Raw genomic sequence first — 23,420 nt, forward strand, 5'->3', positions numbered from 1 at the left:
AAGTTGGCGCCCTTCTGTCTCAACGTCCTAACTCTGAGAGCGCTATGCATCCGTGTGGCTACTTTTCCAAGAAATTGTCACCTGCTGAGTGCAATTATGAGATTGGTGACAGAGAGCTGTTGGCGATCATTTTAGCCCTGAAAGAATGGAGACATCTCCTTGAAGGTACCACTGTGCCCGTTCTTATTCTTACTGACCATAAGAATCTCACATTCTTGTCTGAGGCTAAGCGACTCTCCCAGAAGGTGCGATGGGCTCTTTTCTTGTCGAGCTTTAATTACATTGTCTCATTCTTACCCGGTACTAAGAATGTAAGGGCTGATGCCTTGTCACAACAATTTTCATCCACATCCAAGTCGGCATCGGTTCCGGTTCCTGTGATTCCTCCTGATTGTATCTTAGCTACGGTTCGCACCAGTCTTACTTCTGCTTTGGGTGATAAAATTCTTGATGCTCAGGTCCATGCTCCTCCTGATAAACCTTGTGACCGCTGCTTTGTCCCAGAGAGTCTCCGTACTGCAGTGCTCCAGACTTACCATTCTCCCAAGGCAGCTGGCCACCCTGGGAAGAATCAACTCATTTGGGCCATTTCCCAACAATTCTGGTGGCCTAGTCTACGGGCTGATGTTACTGCCTTCGTAGCTGCCTGTCCCGTGTGTGCTCAGAGTAAGACTCCGCGACACCTTCCAGTGGGCCTCCTGTAACCCATACCCAATGAAGAGAGGCCCTGGACTCACCTGTCTATGGCTTTCATTGTGGAGTTACCCAACTCCCAAGGCAACACTGTTATCCTTATGGCGGTTGACCGGTTCTCAAAGATGTGTCATTGTATTCCACTTAAGAAGTTGCCCTCTTCTAAGGAACTGGCTTCCATTTTTTCTCGGGAGATCTTTCTCTTACATGGGCTACCCAAGGTGATTGTCTCGGATAGGGGCAGTCAGTTTGTCTCCCGGTTCTGGCGAGCCTTTTGTGCACAGTTGGGAATCCAGCTTGCGTTCTCTTCTGCGTATCACCCGCAGTCTAATGGGGCCGCAGAACGAGCCAATCAGTCCTTGGAGCAATTCCTACGTTGCTATATTTCTGACCATCATAACAACTGGTCAGGCCTCTTACCTTGGGCGGAGTTTGCTCACAACAGTGCCTTGAATTCTGCCTCCCGATTGTCTCCATTTATGGTGAATTATGGTTTCCAACCTTCCATGTTGCCTGACTCGTTTGTTCCGCAGAGTATTCCTGCGTTAGAGGAGCTTCTCCGTGGTCTTCGATCCACTTGGGTACAAGTCCAGGAGGCTTTGCGTCATGCTAATGATAGGTACAGACTCCATGCTGACCGCAGACGCCTGCCTGCGCCTTCCTACCAGGTTGGGGACAGGGTCTGGCTGTCATCTCCCAACCTCCGGCTTCGTGTTCCCTCACTGAAGTTTGCAGCTCGGTTTATTGGGCCTTTCCGTATCCTTCACAGGATTAACCCAGTGCCTTACGCGTTGGACCTTCCTCCTAGTATGCGCATCTCAAATGTGTTTCATGTCTCCTTATTGAAACCATTTGTCTGTAACCGATTTATCACCTCGGTGCCACGTCCTCACCCTGTACAGGATGAGAACCATGAGGAGTATGAGGTACAATCCATTGTTGACTCCCGTAGGTTCCGTGGGCGCATACAGTACCTGGTGCATTGGAAGGGGTACGGTCCGGAGGAATGCTCCTGGGTTTCATCCTCAGAAGTACATGCCCCTGTCCTCCTCCGTGAGTTCCATAGACGGTTTCCCCTCAAGCCCGGTGGTTCTCCGAGGGAGAGGGGTCATTGGGGGGCTACTGTCAGGGCTGGCTTAGCCCTTCCTTCTCTGGGCTGGCCGCTTAGCTGTCGGCTAATTGCCAGCTCTCTTCTCTTTCCACACTTAACAGCTGTTCCCGATGATGCTCGTCTGACCTGCCTATTTAAAGCCTTCCAGCTCACTCTTTCCTTTGCCTTCGCGTTGGTCACATCACTAGGAACCATCTCCTGCTGTTTGTTTCAAGACTGGCTTGCTGACATCCCTCCTGGCTTCTTATCCTGCTTGCGGTTGCTCTCCTTGGATCCCTGACTTTTGGCCTGGCTGATTACCCGATCTGGTTACTGGACTCTGGCTATGCTTGTCTACGCTTTTTCCTATTTACCTTTTTATTTTTATTAATAAACAAGCGTGATTTGATTGTACTTCTGTCTCTGTCTGTTTCATGGTTCCTGACACAAAGCTTTTTTTGGTGATATTGTCTTACATATATGATTTAATTTTTTATGAAATCCATAGATAAAATGCAACAAAATAAAATGTTTTGTTTTCTACTTTGATCAGTGATAGTTTTAAAATATTGTAACTGTAAAAAAAAAAAAATACATTTTATTCTATCATTTGTCCTGTTTAAATGACTGTTAAAATTGGTACAAAGCACTTCAAGGTTTCTTTCTTCATTTTTTTTTAATGAAACACTTAAAAAAACGTTTTACTGATAACATATAAAAGTAGGTGAGGTTTTCCGGGACAGCGGTTGGATGGGGGGCGGGGCCATATACAATGACCGCCCTGGAGCTGGGAGTGGCTCAGCGATACAGAAGAGGTCTGGTAGTTGTACGATGGTTGGATCTGGTGCAGAATGTCCTGCTGGGAAGAAAAGAAGAAAGGGGGCATTTAGGTCATTATTGTGGGGCGCATGCTCCACATTTACTATTCTAGAGGGCAGAGACTGGGCAGGAAAAAATAAATATTTCAGAACATAAGCTTTAAACAAACACTTTTACAAAGTTATTATGGTTTCTATTTAAGTTTTCCATAGATGAATGTTAGAATTTAATATTTTTGTTTACACTGGTCAAAGCATGAAACCCCCAAATGATGGGGTTCAGGGGTCTCCAGTGAAGGTCCTGGTAATGCTCCATCATACAAAGATATTGGAGACAATTGTTCTCTTCCAACCTTGTGGTAACAGTTTGGTGAAGACCCTTTTCTGTTCCATCATGACTGTACCCCCATCACGTACAAAGCCAGCTCCATAAAGATATGGTGTGACCAGTTTGATGTGGAGGAACTCAAATGTCCTGTACAGAGCCCTGACCTCATCCCTACTGATCACCTTCAGGATGGATTGGAACACTGATGGTGAGCCAGGTCTTCAAATCCAACATTAGTCCCGTCATTGCAGGATTGATTAAATAACTCTATTATTAATAGTAAAAGGGTCCTCCCACTCCAGACTAATACATTATATGGTCTAATGTCTGTGAACCCCACCCCCCCCCCCCCCTCCAGCATTTGAGTTCAGGTCAGTTGTCTCCAGTGAGGGGTCCCGGTAATCCTCCATCATACAAAGACATTGGAGACAATTGTGCTCTTCCAACCTTGTGGTAACAGTTTGGTGAAGACCCTTTTCTGTTCCACCATGACTGTGCCCCCCCCCCTGTACAAAGCCAGCTCCATAAAGACCTGACTGTGCCCCCCCAAACCCCCCGTATACAAAGCCAGCTACATAAAGACCTGACTGTGCCCCCCCCCCCCTGTACAAAGCCAGCTCCATAAAGACATGACTGCCCCCCCCCCCCCCCCCCGCCGTGTACAAAGCCAGCTCCATAAAGACATGGTGTTACCAGTTTGGTGTGGAGGAACTTGAGTGACTTGTACAGAGCTACAGAGCCCTGGCCTCATCCCTACTGATCACCATTCAGATGGATGGATTGACTGCATGCCAGGTCTTTTTTTTTCTGCCCAACCCTGAGGCCCAACATGAGAGCCAGGTCTTCTCATGCAACATCATTACCTGACCTCACAAATGAGCACAAATTCCAACAGACACCCTCCCATAGAGCCCTGACCTCAAATCTACTACTGAACACTTTTTGGAATGAATTGGTACCCAACCTAAGGTTCGACATGTCAGTCACATCTTCTCATCCATCATCAGTACCTGACCTCACAAATGTTCCTTTGACTGATTGGACACAAATCCCCACATATGCACTCCAAAATGTTGTGGGAATCTTTCCTAGAAGAGTCAGCTCCATAAAGATATGGTGTAACCAGTTTGGTGTGGAGGAACTCCGGTGTCCTGTACAGAGCCCTGACCTCATCCCTACTGATCACCTCACCTCATCTCTACTGATCACCTCACCTCATCCCTACCGATCACCCGACCTCAACCCTACCGATCACCCGACCTCAACCCTACCGATCACCCGACCTCATCCCTACCGATCACCCAACCTCATCCCTACTGATCATCCAACCTCATCCCTACTACCGATCACCCGACCTCATCCCTACCGATCACCCGACCTCAACCCTACCGATCACCCGACCTCAACCCTACTGATCATCCAACCTCATCCCTACTACCGATCACCCGACCTCAACCCTACCGATCATCCGAGCTCAACCCTACCGATCACCCGACCTCATCCCTACTACCGATAACCCGACCTCATTCCTACCGATCACCCGACCTCATCCCTACCGATCACCCGACCTCAACCCTACCGATCACCCGACCTCAACCCTACTGATCATCCAACCTCATCCCTACTACCGATCACCCGACCTCAACCCTACCGATCATCCGAGCTCAACCCTACCGATCACCCGACCTCAACCCTACCGATCACCCGACCTCATCCCTACCGATCACACTGCCTCATCCCTACCGATCACCCGACCTCAACCCTACCGATCATCCGACCTCAACCCTACCAATCACCCGACCTCAACCCTACCAATCACCCGACCTCAACCCTACCGATCATCCGACCTCAACCCTACCAATCACCCGACCTCAACCCTACCGATCACCCGACCTCAACCCTACCGATCACCCGACCTCAACCCTACCGATCATCCGACCTCAACCCTACCAATCACCCGACCTCAACCCTACCGATCACCCGACCTCATCCCTACCGATCACCCGACCTCAACCCTACCGATCACCCGACCTCAACCCTACCGATCATCCGACCTCAACCCTACCGATCACCCGACCTCAACCCTACCGATCACCCGACCTCATCCCTACCGATCACCCGACCTCAACCCTACTACCGATCACCCGACCTCATCCCTACTACCGATCACCCGACCTCATCCCTACTACCGATCACCTGACCTCATCCCTACCGATCACCCGACCTCAACCCTACCGATCATCCGACCTCATCCCTACCGATCACCCGACCTCGTCCCTACTGATCACCCGACCTCAACCCTACCGATCATCCGACCTCATCCCTACCGATCACCCGACCTCATCCCTACCGATCACCCGACCTCAACCCTACTGATCACCTCACCTCATTCCTACCGATCACCTGACCTCATCCCTACCGATCACCCGACCTCAACCCTACCGATCATCCGACCTCATCCCTACCGATCACCCGACCTCGTCCCTACTGATCACCCGACCTCAACCCTACCGATCATCCGACCTCATCCCTACCGATCACCCGACCTCATCCCTACCGATCACCCGACCTCATCCCTACCGATCACCCGACCTCAACCCTACTGATCACCTCACCGCATCCCTACTGATCACCTCAGTGCATCCCTACTGATCACCTCACCTCATCCCTACTGTTCACCTCACCGCATACCTACTGATCACCTCACCGCATTCCTACTGATCACCTTGAAGATGATTTGAAAAGCTGCTTGTGAACCAGGTCTTTTTTATTTTTTGGTGCCCAATGCGAGGCCCAGTGTGTGAAAGAGGCAAGCCTGCCCATAAGAGTGGAAGATGTTATAACCACAAAGCTGTCCAACAAGCTCATATACTGTATATGTGACTGTAGGAGTCGTTATATGACCACAAACTGTTGGTCATATAATTTAGACGCACAGTGCTTTATTTCATACATCATGTTTATGTGTAACAGTTGCCAGCATTTATTGTACTGTATGTGACCCATGGACCGTGGAAGTGAATATGAATGAGAGGAGGATATAAGGAATCATTTGGGATCTGACAGTATTTGGTACACTAAAAGCTCATCGAATGATATTACCTCACTGTGGTGGCTCCAGGTTGCGCATTACCACTGGGTTATGCTCTTCCAGAGCTTTGTAGACGGTGTCCTTGTCATCATCACCCCATCCTCTGGTGAACATCCACAGCCTCCTCATCTTGTCCTGGTTTATTTCTTTCACCATCACGACATCGTACTGTTCAGTAGTCAGAAGACCTCTTTGTAGTAGACAGTCCAACACTGGAGATACATTGGTTATACGTTGGATGAGCTGCTCCCAGAGAAGATCCAGAGGGTGCCCTCCACCTTTATACCAACACAGAAAATGAAATAAATATGTTGTCGTTCATCTCTCACATCAGACATTTCTGCCTGTAGATGGGGAAAGATTCAGACTAGTAGAAGTCCAGAAGGTCTTTGTTAATAGACAACAGGGAAAGGGTCTGGATTCAGTAAGGATGTGGAGGTAAGGTGGACCCAAGCTGTTCACGGTGCCATTGAACTAATGATGCAGTTCGCCTGCCCTTTATTAGCTATAATAATAATGTACTTGGGCCTTTGAACTTTGGCCAGCTGTTTTAGAAGGGCCAAAAATTGGGTCTTGGGTATGTGCAAGCCCCCCCCCCCCCCTTGCTATGTAGAAGGACACAGAGCAGTGTAGTAGAAGATGTTACAGGGAAAAGATACGGAAAGCTGACAAACTGCATATGTACAGTGGAACCACGGACTGCGAGTAACGCGGTTAACGAGCGTTTCGCAATACAAGCACTATATTTCTAAGTGTTGTCTCGCAAAACAAGCAAGATTCAAGCCACAGCAGTGTGCAGTACCGTGTTTGGCCTGAGGTGGAGGGGGGGCGCGGAGTAGTTCGGAAATGCTCGGAAATACTCACTTTCCCGAGGTTTTCCAAGGTCAACCAAGCTGTCCTCGGGCCTTTCCATGTGTTTCCGAGGCTCTCCGGCGTACATACAGTAATGTAATCTGTAATATTAGAGTATACTGTATGTATTATGAATTTTGTACTTTTCGAATTTGCCACCGGGCTCCACCCCCGTGCGTCGGGAATGGAACCCGGCACACAGAGGCATCGGGCAGAAGACACAGCCCGCGGACACAGTGGGGGGACATCGCAGGATCCTGGTGACAAGGTAGGTAGCCTGGAACAGGAACCTGCAATGCAATCCCGAGGCTCAGGGGTCCCACTAATGGTACAGAAATTTAACCCTGAGCCACACTCGGGATTACCGCTAGGGAGGTTAAATAAAGACCAGGGATTTGTTTCAGAGGGTATTATTTCAGGGTTTTCATTTTTTTGGGGGATAAGTTGATTTTTATATTATGTTGATAGTGCCTTACGTAAGTTAAACTGCTATGTGTTTTCTGCAAAGACAGTATGTAAGCAGCTTGATTAGGCCGCAATATAAGAGAGAGAGACAAGTAAGTTTTATATGGAGATAAACATTAGAGTGTATTATTTCAAAGACAATATCCACAAATATACAGAGGTTGGACAGTATGTAAGCTGCTTGATTAGGCTGCAAAATAAGAGGGAGAGACAAGGCAGGTTTTTTCCCCCTGAAATAAACATTAGAATTACTAATATTTTCGAGTGCTGGAGCACTGACATAGCCTATAAACCTGAAGGTACAATTCAGGATATACCCTGCAGCATTAAATATATGACAACAAATATTGGTAATTCTAACCTTTATTTTAGGAGAAAACCTGCCTTGCTTCTCCCACTTACATTGTGACATAATTAAGCTGCTTACATACATTAGAAATTTGACAGCTGATATGCAGCTGTTGAAACATTTTGTGACATCTTTATAGTGGCAGAAAGCCAGGATAGGCTCAGAGAGGTGGCAGGAGCTGGTTAAGCTGGAAGGTGTTTTTATTGTGCCAGATGACAATCAAATTTTCATCGGCAGAGGGGGTTTTGTAATCATTGGTAATTGAGGACTTTTTCAAAGGATGGTTGGGTTCCCCTCTGCTTTGCTGAATCTGGTGCCCTTGCACAGGTTCCTCTCTTCCTATTTTGCCCTGTAGATGATGGGTAGTAACTTTCCTTGCCTGGTAAGACTCAGCACACAATAGGAACAGTGGAGGCACCAAAAGTGCCCCCCCCCCCCCCCCCAATTCTCATTGCAGGCTTTTATTTGGCACATGCTTGTTATTTGCGGCATTGGCTCCTCTTTGTGAAGGAAGTTTAGCTGAATTCACAGGGCAGAAGGCTGAGAACACCAATCAACACTCCTTTGGGTCTTCCAAGAATACAGCAATAATTGTGGAGGTTCTGCCAACACACAGGCAAGTGACGGCAACTGTATTGCTCTGCCTGGCATGCCGCATGATGCTTAAAAGTCATATTGTTATGGTAACTGACCACAAGCATCCTGGAGAATCGTTAGTCTTCTTCCTTGTGCTAATTTTCACACATTCAGTGCCCATACATGGTGTAAAAGCTGTTTTTTATGTGTCTGTGGCAGTGTAGAGCTGTGGCAGCCCAGATTAGTTAATGGAAAAGCAGCATCTGTCTGCAGTCAGGGCCATGCACCTCTCCATGTGTATCTGTCAAACTCGGATGCGTGGGTAAGCGCATACAGCCGCTGTATATCCATTGACTGACCTAGACTGCACACAGCTCCGCACTTCCCCAGATGCATAGATAAACGGCTCTTGCACACTGTATGGCCTTCGAACCTGTGTGGGTGAGCCCGGGAGAACACAGATATTGGTCAGAAATTATTAGGAAATGGTCATAGACCGCAACTCACCTTTTTCTGCTCTGCTCTCCTGGAGGTCATTTGTGAGTACCATCTGACCAATTGTGTCAGCCAGAGCCCCTTTTTTCCTATATGTGTCTATCGGGAAGTCCTTGTCCACATTTTCTTGTCTTCCTGGGAGGGTGGGACATTTATTTCCATGGGAGAAATCATACAATTTGTTATTAAATGTATAGAAATCATATCCTTTCATATCTTCCTGTTTCCTCTTACAACCAACACCAGAAGCCGACCCTGCAGAGCAGAGAAAACAATCGTCAAAACATAAAAATGCATTTTGATTGGGTGATTTTTGAAACATGGCAGCAGATAAGTCTACACTGGCAGCCAGCCATGCCGTAAAGAGCACATAGAATAGAAAGGAAAATATCCCCCAATATGTCTATATATACATTATCCTATGGAGGGATTGGCTTCACAAAGGACACACTTCTACTCACTCTAACGGTAAAACCCTTGGTCTTGTTTTCTCCCACTTTTGATCTCCTTACAACCTCTCCAACAATCCTTCTCCTCTCTCTGATCACCACCTTATTAAGCTCGGTTTATCCTTGTCTTGAGCCCCATATCCAACCAAACTGTTAGAACTCCTGGTCTACGACATCTGGGGCCACCACCTCACTGAGAACAACCTTCGACCCCCTCTTTTAGTCTGGCTTTCCCCAAAAACTGCCCTCCTAAAACTCATCAATGAATTACTAACTGCTATGGTCACCACCCGTATTTATACCATTAGAGCTTTCTGTTGTATTTTATACAGCTGACTACTCGCTCCTCCTCAAAAAACTCCACTCTCTTGGCCTAAAAGTCTACTAATTCCTGGTTCTCCTCCTACTTATCTAAGTGTTCCTTCAGTGTCACCTACAACTTTGTTTCCTCCTTCCTCTTTCTCTAGGGGTCCCCCAAGGTTCTGTCCTCTGACCCACTTCAACTTTTCCACTTACACCTCCTTCATTGATCAGTTCACAGCCTCACATGGCTTCCAATGAGATTGCAGACTGCGCACCTGTCCCTGCGTACCTGTCAAACTCAGGTGTGTGGGTGAGTCCATTCAGCTCCTGTGTCTCCAATGACTAACCTAGACTGCCTGCACACAGCTCCAGATGTATAAACAATTGGCTCTTGAACACTTGATGGGCTTCTGCACCCATGTGAGTGAACCCAGTAGAACAGGAATATTGATCAGGAATTGGTAGGAAATGGTCATTATAGATGGGAACTCACCATGTTGTGCTCTCCTCTCCTGGAGGTCATCTGCGGGTCCCATCAGACCGATCAGTGTAAAGACATGAATGGTGACATCCAGAGCCCTTTCTTCTCCATATGTGTCTATCAGGATATCCTTGGTGGTGATCCAGTCGGCATTTTCTAGTTTTCCTCGGGGGATGGGACTTGTATCTCCATAGGAGAACTCAGACAATTTGTTCCTAAATCTCTTGAAGTCACTTCCATTCAGATCCTCCAGAGAATATACGATAAGATCTCCGGGGGTTTGTGGGCCCTTTCCCAGGACATCAGGAACCGACCCTGCAGAGAGGACAATCACCAACCATAAACATTCATCCGGATTGGACAGTTTCCACATGACAGCAGATAAGTGTGTACTGGCAGCCAGCAATGCTATAAAGAGGATATGGAAAGGAAAATATCCCCCAATATGTCAATATGTACATTATCCTATGGAAAGATTGGATTCCCTGTGATAATCTCACATGGCTGCCTCCAGAATGGTAAGTTACCTCTCAAATGGATGAATATTGGGTGCAAACATCTACTATATATATATATATAGGAATGACAGTTTTCAAACATCATTATTAGTGAAACTTTAAATTCTTTATCTAAAATCTTTTAATTATGTGTGTGACAACTATAGACTAACAGCTGTGATTACACCCTGCTAATGACAAGACATCTCAACTTCTCACCATTGCTTACCCTAACACAATGGACACTCTTCTACTCACCCTAACGGCAAAATCCTTGGCCTTGTTTTCTCCCACCTCTGATCTCCTTACAACCTCTCCAACAATCCCTCTACTCTCTCTGATCACCACCTTATTAGGCTCGGTTTATCCTTGTCTTCAGCCCCATATCTCACCAAACTGTTAGAACTCCTGGTCTAGGACATCAGAGCTATAGAGATGGCCTTGCGGTTCGCCCGGCAGTTGGTTCGCGGCGAATTTTGCGTGTTCGCGATTCGCCAAACCGGCGGACTTCTGGCGCTGTTCGCCCGGCGGACTTCCGCGTTTACATTGTGAAAGAACTTTGACCTTTGATGACACATCCATCATGGGGTACAGGACAGCCAATTGAGACATTTCAGCACATGGACAATTGGACCTTCCCCCTAACCTATAAATAGACCTGATCTGGCGGCCATTTTACATTCTGTCTTTTGTCAGTGTAGGGACAGGACGCAGTGTGGAGCAGGAAGAGACTGTAGTGACACAAATCACTAGCTATTAGGTCCACAAAAGTCCTTTTAAGGACTGGTATAGGTGTACAGTATATAGGGTTCTGGTGCACTGCTGTGCTGGTGATTGCTGAGTGCACTGCTGACCGATTCTGCAGCTGTCTTTTGTCAGTGTAGGGACAGGACACTGTGTGCAGCAGGGACAGTCAGTTTAATCACTAGCTATTACTATTAGGTCCACAAAGGTCCTTTTAAGGACTGGTATAGGTGTACAGTATATAGGGTTGTACACGTATAATCTACTTTCTTTCAAATATAGAAAGAATATTATACTTGACTGCTGCCCGATTCTGCAGCTGCCTTTTATCAGTGTAGGGACAGTCTCTATCATGGTGCTGGTGTCAGTGCTCTCTATCACGGTGCTGGTGTCAGTGCTCTCTATCACGGTGCTGGTGTGGTGTCCGTGCTCTCTATCTCGGTGCTGGTGTCAGTTCTCTCTATCTCTGTGCTGGTGTCAGTGCTCTCTATCACGGTGCTGGTGTCAGTGCTCTCTATCACGGTGCTGGTCTCAGTGCTCTTTATCATGGTGCTGGTGTCAGTGCTCTCTCTCTATCACGGTGCTGGTGTGGTGTCAGTGCTCTCTAACTCTGTGCTGGTGTCAGTGCTCTCTATCACGGTGCTGGTGTGGTGTCAGTGCTCTCTATCTCGGTGCTGGTGTCAGTGCTCTCTATCATGGTGCTGGTGTGGTGTCAGTGCTCTCTATCTCGGTGCTGGTGTGGTGTCAGTGCTCTCTATCTCGGTGCTGGTGTCAATGCTTTCTATCATGGTGCTGGTGTCAGTGCGTGCTCTCTATCACGGTGCTGGTGTGGTGTCAGTGCTCTCTATCTCGGTGCTGGTGTGGTGTCAGTGCTCTCTATCACGGTGCTGGTGTGGTCTCAGTGCTCTCTATCACGGTGCTGGTGTCAGTGCTCTCTCTCTATCATGGTGCTGGTGTGGTGTCAGTGCTCTCTATCTCGGTGCTGGTGTGGTCTCAGTGCTCTCTATCACGGTGCTGGTGTCAGTGCTCTCTCTCTATCATGGTGCTGCTGTGGTGTCAGTGCTCTCTATCTGGGTGCTGGTGTGGTCTTAGTGCTCTCTATCATGGTGCTGGTGTGGTGTCAGTGCTCTCTAACTCTGTGCTGGTGTCAGTGCTCTCTATCATGGTGCTGGTGTGGTCTTAGTGCTCTCTATCTCGGTGCTGGTGTGGTATCAGTGCTCTCTATCTCGGTGCTGGTGTGGTGTCAGTGCTCTCTATCTCGGTGCTGGTGTGGTCTCAGTGCTCTCTATCATGGTGCTGGTGTCAGTGCTCTCTCTCTATCATGGTGCTGGTGTGGTGTCAGTGCTCTCTATCTGGGTGCTGGTGTGGTGTCAGTGCTCTCTATCACGGTGCTGGTGTGGTGTCAGTGCTCTGTATCTCGGTGCTGGTGTCAGTGCTCTCTATCACGGTGCTGGTGTCAGTGCTCTCTGTCACGGTCCTGTTGTCAGTGCTCTCTGTCACGGTCCTGTTGTCAGTGCTCTCTATCACTGTGCTGGTGTCAGTGCTCTCTATCACGGTGCTGGTGATCATCTCCTGCACCCTCTTCATAGCCTACCCTGACCTTTCCTCTCCTCCATGGCCTTCATGCACTCCACAGTCCTGAATTGTCAAAATTTCACAGATAAAAAAAGAATGCTTGTAGTTGTCGATCCCAGATTCACTTCATACATGTGTTATGTCAGTGGCCATGTGGTGGGACTATGTGTGCACAGCTAATAAGTATTTTGTGGCTGAAAATATGACCTGGAGGTTTTTAAGGTTCGCCTGCCATTAAAATCAATGGGGCCCACCGCGAACTTTGCGGTTCGCAAACTTTTGGCCGCGTTCACAGTTCACGTTCGCGAAACGTCCCGTCGGAAGTTCGTCCATCACTAATCCGAGCCACCACCTCACTGAGAACAACCGTCTCCACCACTTTTAGTCTGGCTTTCCCCAAAAACTGTCCTCCTAAAACTCATCCATGAATTGCGAACTGCTAAAACCAATGGTCACCACCCGTAATCATACATTAGAGCTTTCTATTGTATTTCATACGGCTGACTACTCACTCCTCCTCAAAAAACTCCACTCTCTTGGCCTACAAGACTACTAATTCCTGGTTCTCCTTCTACTCATCTAAGTGTCTTAAGTGTCACCTACTTAAGTGTCATCAATCTTCAGTGTCACCTACTCGGCTCCAAGGTACAATTATTCTTTGGAGGTTCAAATTCATCTGCCCTTTGCCAATACTCTTTTCGTTTCATTGTTGGATCTTTGAGACAATCCATTATAGTAGTCTGTAGTTAGTCACAGTTATGCTTTACTCGCTGCCATCTGCCTAATCTCCTTCATGTATAGGAGACAGATGATTTGTAGCATTTTAGTTTAATCTTCTATACTGCATATGTGGGCTTCCTGATTCTATAAAATGTATTTTTATGCTCATTGGCCAATAACTTGAATACTGGTTTCTATATGCATGTGTGAATCATTTTCACATATATCAAAGCTATGCTACTTCCAAGCTCATTGCTACTTACTTACCAATTTTGGTTTTCTTTGGCTTTGGCCACTTATGCCGCGTACACACGAGCGGACTTTTCAACATCCAAAGTCCGACGGAATGATTCCGTCAGACCATTCGATCGTGTGTGGGGCTGCAACGAACTTTTGATTCACCAAAGTCTGACGGACTTTAGGATATGGAACATGCTTCAAATTTTTCCGACGGAACTCCGCCGGACCCGGTCCCTTCGAAAAATTTGCTCGTGTGTATGCTATTCCGACGGACTAAAACCGACGCTAGGGCAGCTATTGGCTACTGGCTATGAACTTCCTTATTCGAGCCCAGTCGTACGTCATCACGTTCCAATCCGTCGGAGTTTGGTGTGATTGTGTGTGGCCAAGTCCGCTCAGTCGAAACTCCGGCAGAACTCCGGCAGAACTCCTTCGGAAGTCTGTCGGACATAAGTCCTCTCGTGTGTACGGGGCTTAACAGTTTCATTGAGAATTACTGTGATCTATCGGCCCCCTGGACCGGTATCAAACTTCCTTGATGACTTCTCCGCCTGGCTACCCTACTTTCTCTCTTCTGAAATTCCAACAATCATTCTTGGAGACTTCAACATCCCCCCGTAATCTTAACTCTCCCGATTTTTCTAAACTGCTGAGCCTAACCTTCTCTTTTGATCTAAAACAATGGGCACACACACTTCTACTCACTCTGTTGGCAACTGCCTTGACCTCATCTTCTCCTACCTATGCACTCCGCACACCCTCTCCAATATTCCTTTCCCTCTATCTGATCACCACCTTATGAGGTTCACTCTCTCCTTGTCTGCCCCCTCCTTGCCTTCCAACTAACAAACAATTACCCGTAGAAACCTTTGCCATCTTTTTTTTTTTTTTTTTTTTGCCACATCAGCAAATTCTCTAGAGAGACGTAAATCAACTTTCCGTTCAACATTGTCTCCTTTCGTCTTCACAATTGTAGCTTATCACTTTTTTTGGGGGGGAATATCGATATCAATGAATATCTTTTCCTTATTAAATACAAATCTTTTATTCATCATACATCTTTTTATTATTCCCAATCCCCATCCCCCACCCTTTCCCTGGTTATATGTCAGTATTTTTCCCTCTCTTCTTATCCTCCTCCCGTATAAATTCTATTTTGGTCTTAAGTATTTTGCATAACTCCAATCTTTCTTAAAATCTTTCCAACATTTCCATTTTTTTTTATTACTGCTTCTCTTTTACTATCATCTCCACTACTTAGCTTTTCCATCTTGAATGTCTCTTCGACTGCATCTACCCACTCCCACATCGTTGGACTTTCCACTTCCTGACAATTTTTAGGAATGAATTTTTTCGCTGCTTTAAGGAGGTGTGAGATTATAGTTTCTTGATATTGTTTTACGTCGCTCTTTGTAGCATGAAAAAAAGTACAATCCAAGGATCCGCCATCACACTTATTTTAGTTATTTCTCTTATCTTTTGCAAGGTCTTTCCCCAATAGATTTTAATTTTTGGGCATCCCCACCATAAATCTGCCATTGTTCCTGTGGTTTTACAGCCTCTCCAACACTCAGCCGATCTTCCCTGTTGGTATTTCGCAGTCTTATCCAGAGTATTATACCATCTAGTAAGGCACTTATAATTCATCTCAGCTGTTTTACTGTCTATTGCCGAACTATGTGTTAATTTTAGGGCTGAAACAACTAATCGATTATGAAATGAATTGATTACTATTTTCATAATCGATTAATCGGCCAGTAACAAAATGGGGTTAAAGTTAATGAGTCTGATGATATTTACCAGATTGACCCTTTAATAGTATGTCTCTCCTCTAATAGTATATACACTGTATCTCTCCTCTACTAGTATATACAGTATATCTCTCCTCCAATGGTATATACAGTATATCTCCCCTCTAATGGTATATACAGTATATCTCCCCTCTAATGGTATATACAGTATATCTCTCCTCTAATGATATATACAGTATATCTCCCCTCTAATGGTTTATACAGTATATCTCCTCTAATAGTATATACAGTATATCCCCTCTAATAGTATATGCAGTATATCTCTCTTCTAATAGTATATACAGTATATCTCTTCTTATAGTATATACAGTATATCCTCTCTAATAGTATATACAGTATATCCTCTCTAATAGTATATACAGTATATATCCCCTCTAATATATACACACAGTATATATCCCCTCTAATATATACAGTATATCTCTTCTGTCTGTTATTCTCAGAGTGGATTAGATATTTTGCTCCTTAACCATATAGTTGGTTATTTATATTTACCACTCCATATAGAGATATATAAGAATAAAATTGCCTTTTTTTTAAACTTTACATATTAACTAAATTATACACCACACTTTTTTTTAAGGTTATTAATCGGTCAACAATAATTGGTCAACTAATCGATTATGAAAATAATGGTTAGTTGCAGCCCTAGTTAATTTCAATATTTTACTTATTGTGTCTTTATCCCTTTGCGTTCCTAACTCCTTTTCCCATTTTTTAATGAATGGCGGGGTCTCCGGCTCTCCCATACATCCTGCATACAATTCCTTTAGGATTGTCTGTTATACAGAGTCGCTCCAACGTGATCAATTCCTCTCCAGATCTTATTGGTTGGGGTAAACTTCCAATAAAGTGGGCCAGCTGGAGATACCGCCATCCACTGACAACCATTAAACCCATGTGCTCTAGTTCTCCAAGTGTTCTAAGTTTCCCTTCTTTGATAATATCTTTTAATTGTATTTTTTCTTTTTTTTTATCCAATTACCTCCTATTTCCTTTTTCTCTGGTGGGAAGAACTCATTTTCCTTCAGGGCAATAAACGGTGAATTGTAGTGTCCATTTAATTTTTTATAGACCTCATCCCAAATCTTAAATACTATTCGTGTCATCTCATTTGTGTTCACATCTAAGATCCTAAATTTTGGAGGGTTCCACACTATTTTGCCTAAATGTGCCTTACTATATACAGTATATATTCTAAGTTTATCCACCTTTTCTCTTTTCCTTTCTCCCCCACCCAGTCGACAATTCTAGCCAGCACTGTTGCCTTGTAATAATTGTATATATCAGGGACTGCCCCCCTCACTTTTTCTCGCGTTTTAGCACTAAAAAGGAGATCCTTGGTTTTCTATTCTATTCTATTCTTCCACACAAATTTAAGCAATAGGGATTTCAACTTTGAGAAATAACCAGCAGGGATTTCAATCGGCATCATCTGAAATTTATATAAGATCTTTGGGAGAATGAACATCTTTAATGTGTTTATTCGTCCCAACCAAGATAGTGGTCTATTACCAAATCTTCTGAGTTCGTTTAATAGTGGGATATAATTTAGTTGGTACATCTTCTTAAGAGAGTTTGCCAGTTTTATTCCTAAGTATTTCAGGTTTTTTCTCCATGTAAATTTACATTATTTTTGGATCTGTTGTACTTGTTTATTGAGGTTGATATTTAATATTTCAGATTTTATTTGATTCATTTTAAAGTTCGACATTTCCCCATAATATTCCAGGGCCTTATTTAACTTGGGTAATGTGTCCTTTGGATTGCTAATATAGAACAATACGTCGTCTGCAAAGGCTGCAAGTTTATGTACCTCTTTCCCCACTTTAATTCCTGTAATTTCCGGATTATTTCGAATCGTAGAGAGTAGTGGCTCCAACGATAGTACGCATAAAAGGGGAGAGAGTGGGCAACCCTGTCTAGTCCCATTTTCCATCTCAAAGGGCAAGGAGGGTGTCCCATTAATCTTTATGGTTGCTGTTGGGTGGTAATATAATGTTTTTATCCATTGGATCATTCTTGGTCCAATTCCCATTTTTTCCAATGTCTGGAACGTAAATCCCCAGTCTACCCTGTCGAAGGACTTTTGAGCATCCGTCGACAGCAGCAAGACCGGGGATTCTATCTCCTCCCTTTGGGATAGCAATAGGAGGGTTCTCACCCCATTGTCTTTACCTTCCCTCCCAGCTACAAACCCAACTTGGTCCGGATGAACCAGTGAGTACATCAATGTTTTCAATCTACCTGCCAGTATTTTGGTGAATAATTTGGCGTCCACATTTAATAACGAAATTGGTCTGTAGCTGGAGCACACCCGTCTTATCCTTTCCTTCTTTTTGGATTACAGTTATTGAGGCTGTCAATGCCATATTACTCATTTCATAGTTTAGCCCTAGCCCGTTCATATATTTGCAAAGTCTTGGGATCAGAATATCTTTACATTTTTTGTAATAGTAAATTGTTAGTCCATCAGGTCCGGGACTTTTCCCAGAGTCTTTCAATGCTTTATTTATTTCCTCTTCCGTAATGGGTCTTTCTAAATTTTCCTTTTCATTTTCAGTGATCATAGGCAGTCTAGCTTTATTTAAGTACCTTACTCATCTATTTTCCTTTTTTTTATTGCTCCTATTTCCTTATTTTTTACTGCACATAGTCGTTTATAATAGATTCTAAATGATTCAGCTATTTCTTTGCCATCTTTAACCTTCTCTTACTTTTTTTCTGATACAGATTGTCTCTATGACAAAATCTCATCCTTATCTTGCCCCAACTTGGCCAATTCTATGTACAACAGTTCACTGTCATCCACCCTGGATACCTTCGCCCCCCTCACTACGCACAAAATCAGACCCAGAGGGCTACAACCCTGGCAGACAGACAATACCAGAAGCCTCAAAAAACGTAGCCGTGCTCTTGAGCGTCTGTGGCGTAAAACTAAGTCACAGCAAGACTTCAGCCAATATAAATCTGCCCTCCAAAAATACCATTCCTGCCTCCACACTGCCAAACAGACCTACTTTATCAGTCTCACGCAGTCCCCGTCTACTCTTTTCTACCTTTACCACTCTACTTCGTCCTCCATTACCCCCACCCACTAACTTAGGCCGCGTACACACGGGCGGACTGTTCGCCCAACTTTGTCCGCTGAACAGTGTTTCAGCGGACAGTCCGCTCGTGTGTGGGCTTCAGCGGACAGTTTCAGCAGACAGTTTGACAAACAAAGTTTTTCGGAATTTCCGTAAGACAGTCCGCTGAAACTTGGTTTTGTCCGTCCAAACTTGGTTTCAGCGGACAGTCCGCTCGTGTGTAGGCAAGTTGGACGGACTAAGTATGGCGCATACTCAGAAAGGGTTTATACGGCCGAAGGTTGCATTGCAGTGTATTGGACGTTGTTTTCCTAGTCCCGTCGTACGTGCCGTACACGTCATCGCGCAAGTTTTCAGCGGACTGTCTGTTCATCGTGTGTGGTCAAGTCCGTTCATGCAAATTTTGAGCGGACTGTTTGTTGGATTGTTTGACAAACTAAGTTGGGCGAACAGTCCGCCCGTGTGTACGCGGCCTTACTCACTACCCAGTAGATTGCTAATCACTTTAAAAATAAGATTGAGACAATTTGTCTCGAGATCTCCGCTCTACAGACATCTCCCTCACCTTACACTCCTTGGCCTCCTGCACAATCAATACTTCCCTCTTTTGACCCAGCTACTATAGAGGAAGTCACTAAACTTTTTTCTAATGCCCACCTAACCTCCTGCCCCCTGGACCCTGTTCCTTCTCAAATACTACGGTCACCTTCTGACTCTATCCTACACTCCTTAACTCATATCTTCATTCTTCAACCTCTCTCTCTCTACTGGCATCTTCCCCAACCCTCTAAAACATGCTCTAGTCACTCCCATACCAAAAAAGGCCTCAGACCCCACCAATCTTAACAACTTAAGACCCATCTCTTTACTCCCTTTTGCCTCCAAACTCCTTGAACGTCTGGTCTAAACCAACTGAGTGACCATCTCATTGAGAATGACCTTCCTGATCCCCTTCAGTCTGGATTTTGCCCACAGCACTCCACGGAAACTGCCCTCCTAAAACTCACCAACGACTTACTAACAGCCAAAACCAACGGTCATTATTCCGTACTCTTAGCCCTTGTACACACAGCCGGAGAATCCGTCGGAATGTGTCCTATCGGACCGTGTTGTCGGATAATCCGACTGTGTGTGATCTGCATCGGATTGTTTCCGTCTGAATATTCGTCGGACCAAATATTCCAACTTGCTGGAAATATTTTCTGACAAACTGGGCCGATCGGACATACTCCGATGATGTGTAGAGAATTCCGATCGGACCAAGTGCCACGCATGCTCAGATCAAATTCCTACATCAAAGCTATTGGCTACTAGCCTGAACGTAGTCCCATCGTAACGAAATTACGTCATCACGTTCTGAATGATCAGATTTTTCGACAACTTTGTCCGACCGTGTGTATGCAACAGTTTCGGACACAATCCAGCGGATTTGGTTGTCGGAATCTCGGACCGTGTGTACAAGGGCTTACTCTTGGACCTCTCTGCTGCCTTTGATACAGTTGACCACCCCCTCCTCCTCAAAAAACTAAATTTGCTTGGTCTCCATGGCTGCACTCTCCGCTGGTTTGAATCTTACCTCTCTCATTGCACCTTCAGTGTCACTTACAACTCCACTTCCTCTTCTCCAACTCCCCTTTCCGTTGGGGTCCCCCAAGGTTCTGTCCTTGGACTTCTACTATTCTCGATCTACACGTCCTCGCTGGGTCAGCTGATCGCCTCCCATGGCTTTGACTACCATTTATATGCAGACAACACCCAAATCTATCTCTCTACCCCTCAGCTCACCCCATCAATCTCCTCACCCATCACCGATCTACTAACAGACATATCAGCCTGGATGTTACTTCACTTCCCCAAACTGAATCTACCTAAAACTGAGCTCTTAATATTTCCTCCCCCACGTGCCCCTTCCCCCGACTTCTCTGTCAAGATCAATGGCACATCTATCAGTCCGTCCCCACATGTCAGGGTGCCAGGGGTAACCTTAGACTCTGAACTGCCCTTTCAGGCCCACATCCAATCCCTGTCCAAACCATGCCGCCTCAACCACCGCAACATCTCCAGAATACACCCCTTCTTTAACCAGTGACACCATCAAGCTTCTAATTCACTCCCTGGTCATCTCTTTTCTCGACTACTGCAACTCCCTTCTCATTGGATTACCTTCACATAGGCTCCTCCCCCCTTCAATCCATAATGAATGCCGCTGCCAGACTCATCCACCTTACCAACCGTTCAGTATCCTCCACCCCTCTCTACCAATCCCTCCACTGACCTCCATTCAGTGTCCTCCACCCCTCTCTACCAATCCCTCCACTGGCCTCCATTCAGTGTCCTCCACCCCTCTCTACCAATCCCTCCACTGACCTCCATTCAGTGTCCTCCACCCCTCTCTACCAATCCCTCCACTGACCTCCATTCAGTGTCCTCCACCCCTCTCTACCAATCCCTCCACTGACCTCCATTCAGTGTCCTCCACCCCTCTCTACCAATCCCTCCACTGACCTCCATTCAGTGTCCTCCACCCCTCTCTATCAATCCCTCCACTGACCTCCATTCAGTGTCCTCCACCCCTCTCTACCAATCCCTCCACTGACCTCCATTCAGTGTCCTCCACCCCTCTCTACCAATCCCTCCACTGACCTCCATTCAGTGTCCTCCACCCCTCTCTATCAATCCCTCCACTGACCTCCATTCAGTGTCCTCCACCCCTCTCTACCAATCCCTCCACTGACCTCCATTCAGTGTCCTCCACCCCTCTCTACCAATCCCTCCACTGACCTCCATTCAGTGTCCTCCACCCCTCTCTACCAATCCCTCCACTGACCTCCATTCAGTGTCCTCCACCCCTCTCTACCAATCCCTCCACTGACCTCCATTCAGTGTCCTCCACCCCTCTCTACCAATCCCTCCACTGACCTCCATTCAGTGTCCTCCACCCCTCTCTATCAATCCCTCCACTGACCTCCATTCAGTGTCCTCCACCCCTCTCTACCAATCCCTCCACTGACCTCCATTCAGTGTCCTCCACCCCTCTCTATCAATCCCTCCACTGACCTCCATTCAGTGTCCTCCACCCCTCTCTACCAATCCCTCCACTGACCTCCATTCAGTGTCCTCCACCCCTCTCTATCAATCCCTCCACTGACCTCCATTCAGTGTCCTCCACCCCTCTCTACCAATCCCTCCACTGACCTCCATTCAGTGTCCTCCACCCCTCTCTGCCAATCCCTCCACTGACCTCCATTCAGTGTCCTCCACCCCTCTCTACCAATCCCTCCACTGACCTCCATTCAGTGTCCTCCACCCCTCTCTACCAATCCCTCCACTGGTCTCCATTCAGTGTCCTCCGCCCCTCTCTACCAATCCCTCCACTGACCTCCATTCAGTGTCCTCCACCCCTCTCTACCAATCCCTCCACTGGTCTCCATTCAGTGTCCTCCACCCCTCTCTATCAATCCCTCCACTGACCTCCATTCAGTGTCCTCCACCCCTCTCTACCAATCCCTCCACTGACCTCCATTCAGTGTCCTCCACCCCTCTCTGCCAATCCCTCCACTGACCTCCATTCAGTGTCCTCCACCCCTCTCTACCAATCCCTCCACTGACCTCCATTCAGTGTCCTCCACCCCTCTCTACCAATCCCTCCACTGGTCTCCATTCAGTGTCCTCCGCCCCTCTCTACCAATCCCTCCACTGACCTCCATTCAGTGTCCTCCACCCCTCTCTACCAATCCCTCCACTGGTCTCCATTCAGTGTCCTCCACCCCTCTCTACCAATCCCTCCACTGACCTCCATTCAGTGTCCTCCACCCCTCTCTACCAATCCCTCCACTGACCTCCATTCAGTGTCCTCCACCCCTCTCTGCCAATCCCTCCACTGACCTCCATTCAGTGTCCTCCGCCCCTCTCTACCAATCCCTCCACTGACCTCCATTCAGTGTCCTCCACCCCTCTCTGCCAATCCCTCCACTGACCTCCATTCAGTGTCCTCCACCCCTCTCTACCAATCCCTCCACTGACCTCCATTCAGTGTCCTCCACCCCTCTCTACCAATCCCTCCACTGACCTCCATTCAGTGTCCTCCACCCCTCTCTACCAATCCCTCCACTGACCTCCATTCAGTGTCCTCCACCCCTCTCTGCCAATCCCTCCACTGACCTCCATTCAGTGTCCTCCACCCCTCTCTGCCAATCCCTCCACTGACCTCCATTCAGTGTCCTCCGCCCCTCTCTACCAATCCCTCCACTGACCTCCATTCAGTGTCCTCCACCCCTCTCTGCCAATCCCTCCACTGACCTCCATTCAGTGTCCTCCACCCCTCTCTACCAATCCCTCCACTGACCTCCATTCAGTGTCCTCCACCCCTCTCTACCAATCCCTCCACTGACCTCCATTCAGTGTCCTCCACCCCTCTCTACCAATCCCTCCACTGACCTCCATTCAGTGTCCTCCACCCCTCTCTGCCAATCCCTCCACTGACCTCCATTCAGTGTCCTCCGCCCCTCTCTACCAATCCCTCCACTGACCTCCATTCAGTGTCCTCCACCCCTCTCTGCCAATCCCTCCACTGACCTCCATTCAGTGTCCTCCACCCCTCTCTACCAATCCTTCCACTGACCTCCATTCAGTGTCCTCCACCCCTCTCTGCCAATCCCTCCACTGACCTCCATTCAGTGTCCTCCACCCCTCTCTACCAATCCCTCCACTGGTCTCCATTCAGTGTCCTCCACCCCTCTCTACCAATCCCTCCA

At 46.7% G+C, this 23,420-nt stretch overlaps 1 protein-coding gene and 1 long non-coding RNA gene across 3 annotated transcripts in view; one reads left to right on the forward strand and one right to left on the reverse strand.

Annotated features, from left to right (window-relative positions):
- Window positions 1-23,420, forward strand: part of LOC143959494 (uncharacterized) — a 236,931-nt gene that overhangs the window by 129,732 nt on the left and 83,779 nt on the right. The window lies entirely within an intron of this gene.
- LOC143959488 (uncharacterized) overlaps window positions 2,441-23,420 on the reverse strand; it is an 89,536-nt gene continuing 68,556 nt past the window's right edge. Inside the window, exons 4-7 of one of the 2 annotated variants that reach the window (XM_077468159.1) lie at window positions 10,003-10,305; window positions 8,770-9,012; window positions 6,032-6,298; window positions 2,441-2,639 (exon numbers count right to left, since the gene is read on the reverse strand). In XM_077468159.1, the coding sequence (XP_077324285.1) occupies window positions 6,033-6,298; window positions 8,770-9,012; window positions 10,003-10,305 (812 nt within the window). In that variant the 3' untranslated portion in view covers window positions 2,441-2,639; window position 6,032. Of the gene's footprint in view, window positions 2,643-6,031; window positions 6,299-8,769; window positions 9,013-10,002; window positions 10,306-23,420 lie in introns of both variants that reach the window. The other variant, XM_077468160.1, reaches the window with a different exon arrangement.

This window comes from Lithobates pipiens, unplaced genomic scaffold (genome assembly GCF_037356315.1).
Source record: "Lithobates pipiens isolate NorthernLeopardFrog02 unplaced genomic scaffold, aLitPip1_a1.2 Scaffold_77, whole genome shotgun sequence".
Lineage (NCBI taxonomy): Eukaryota > Metazoa > Chordata > Amphibia > Anura > Ranidae > Lithobates > Lithobates pipiens.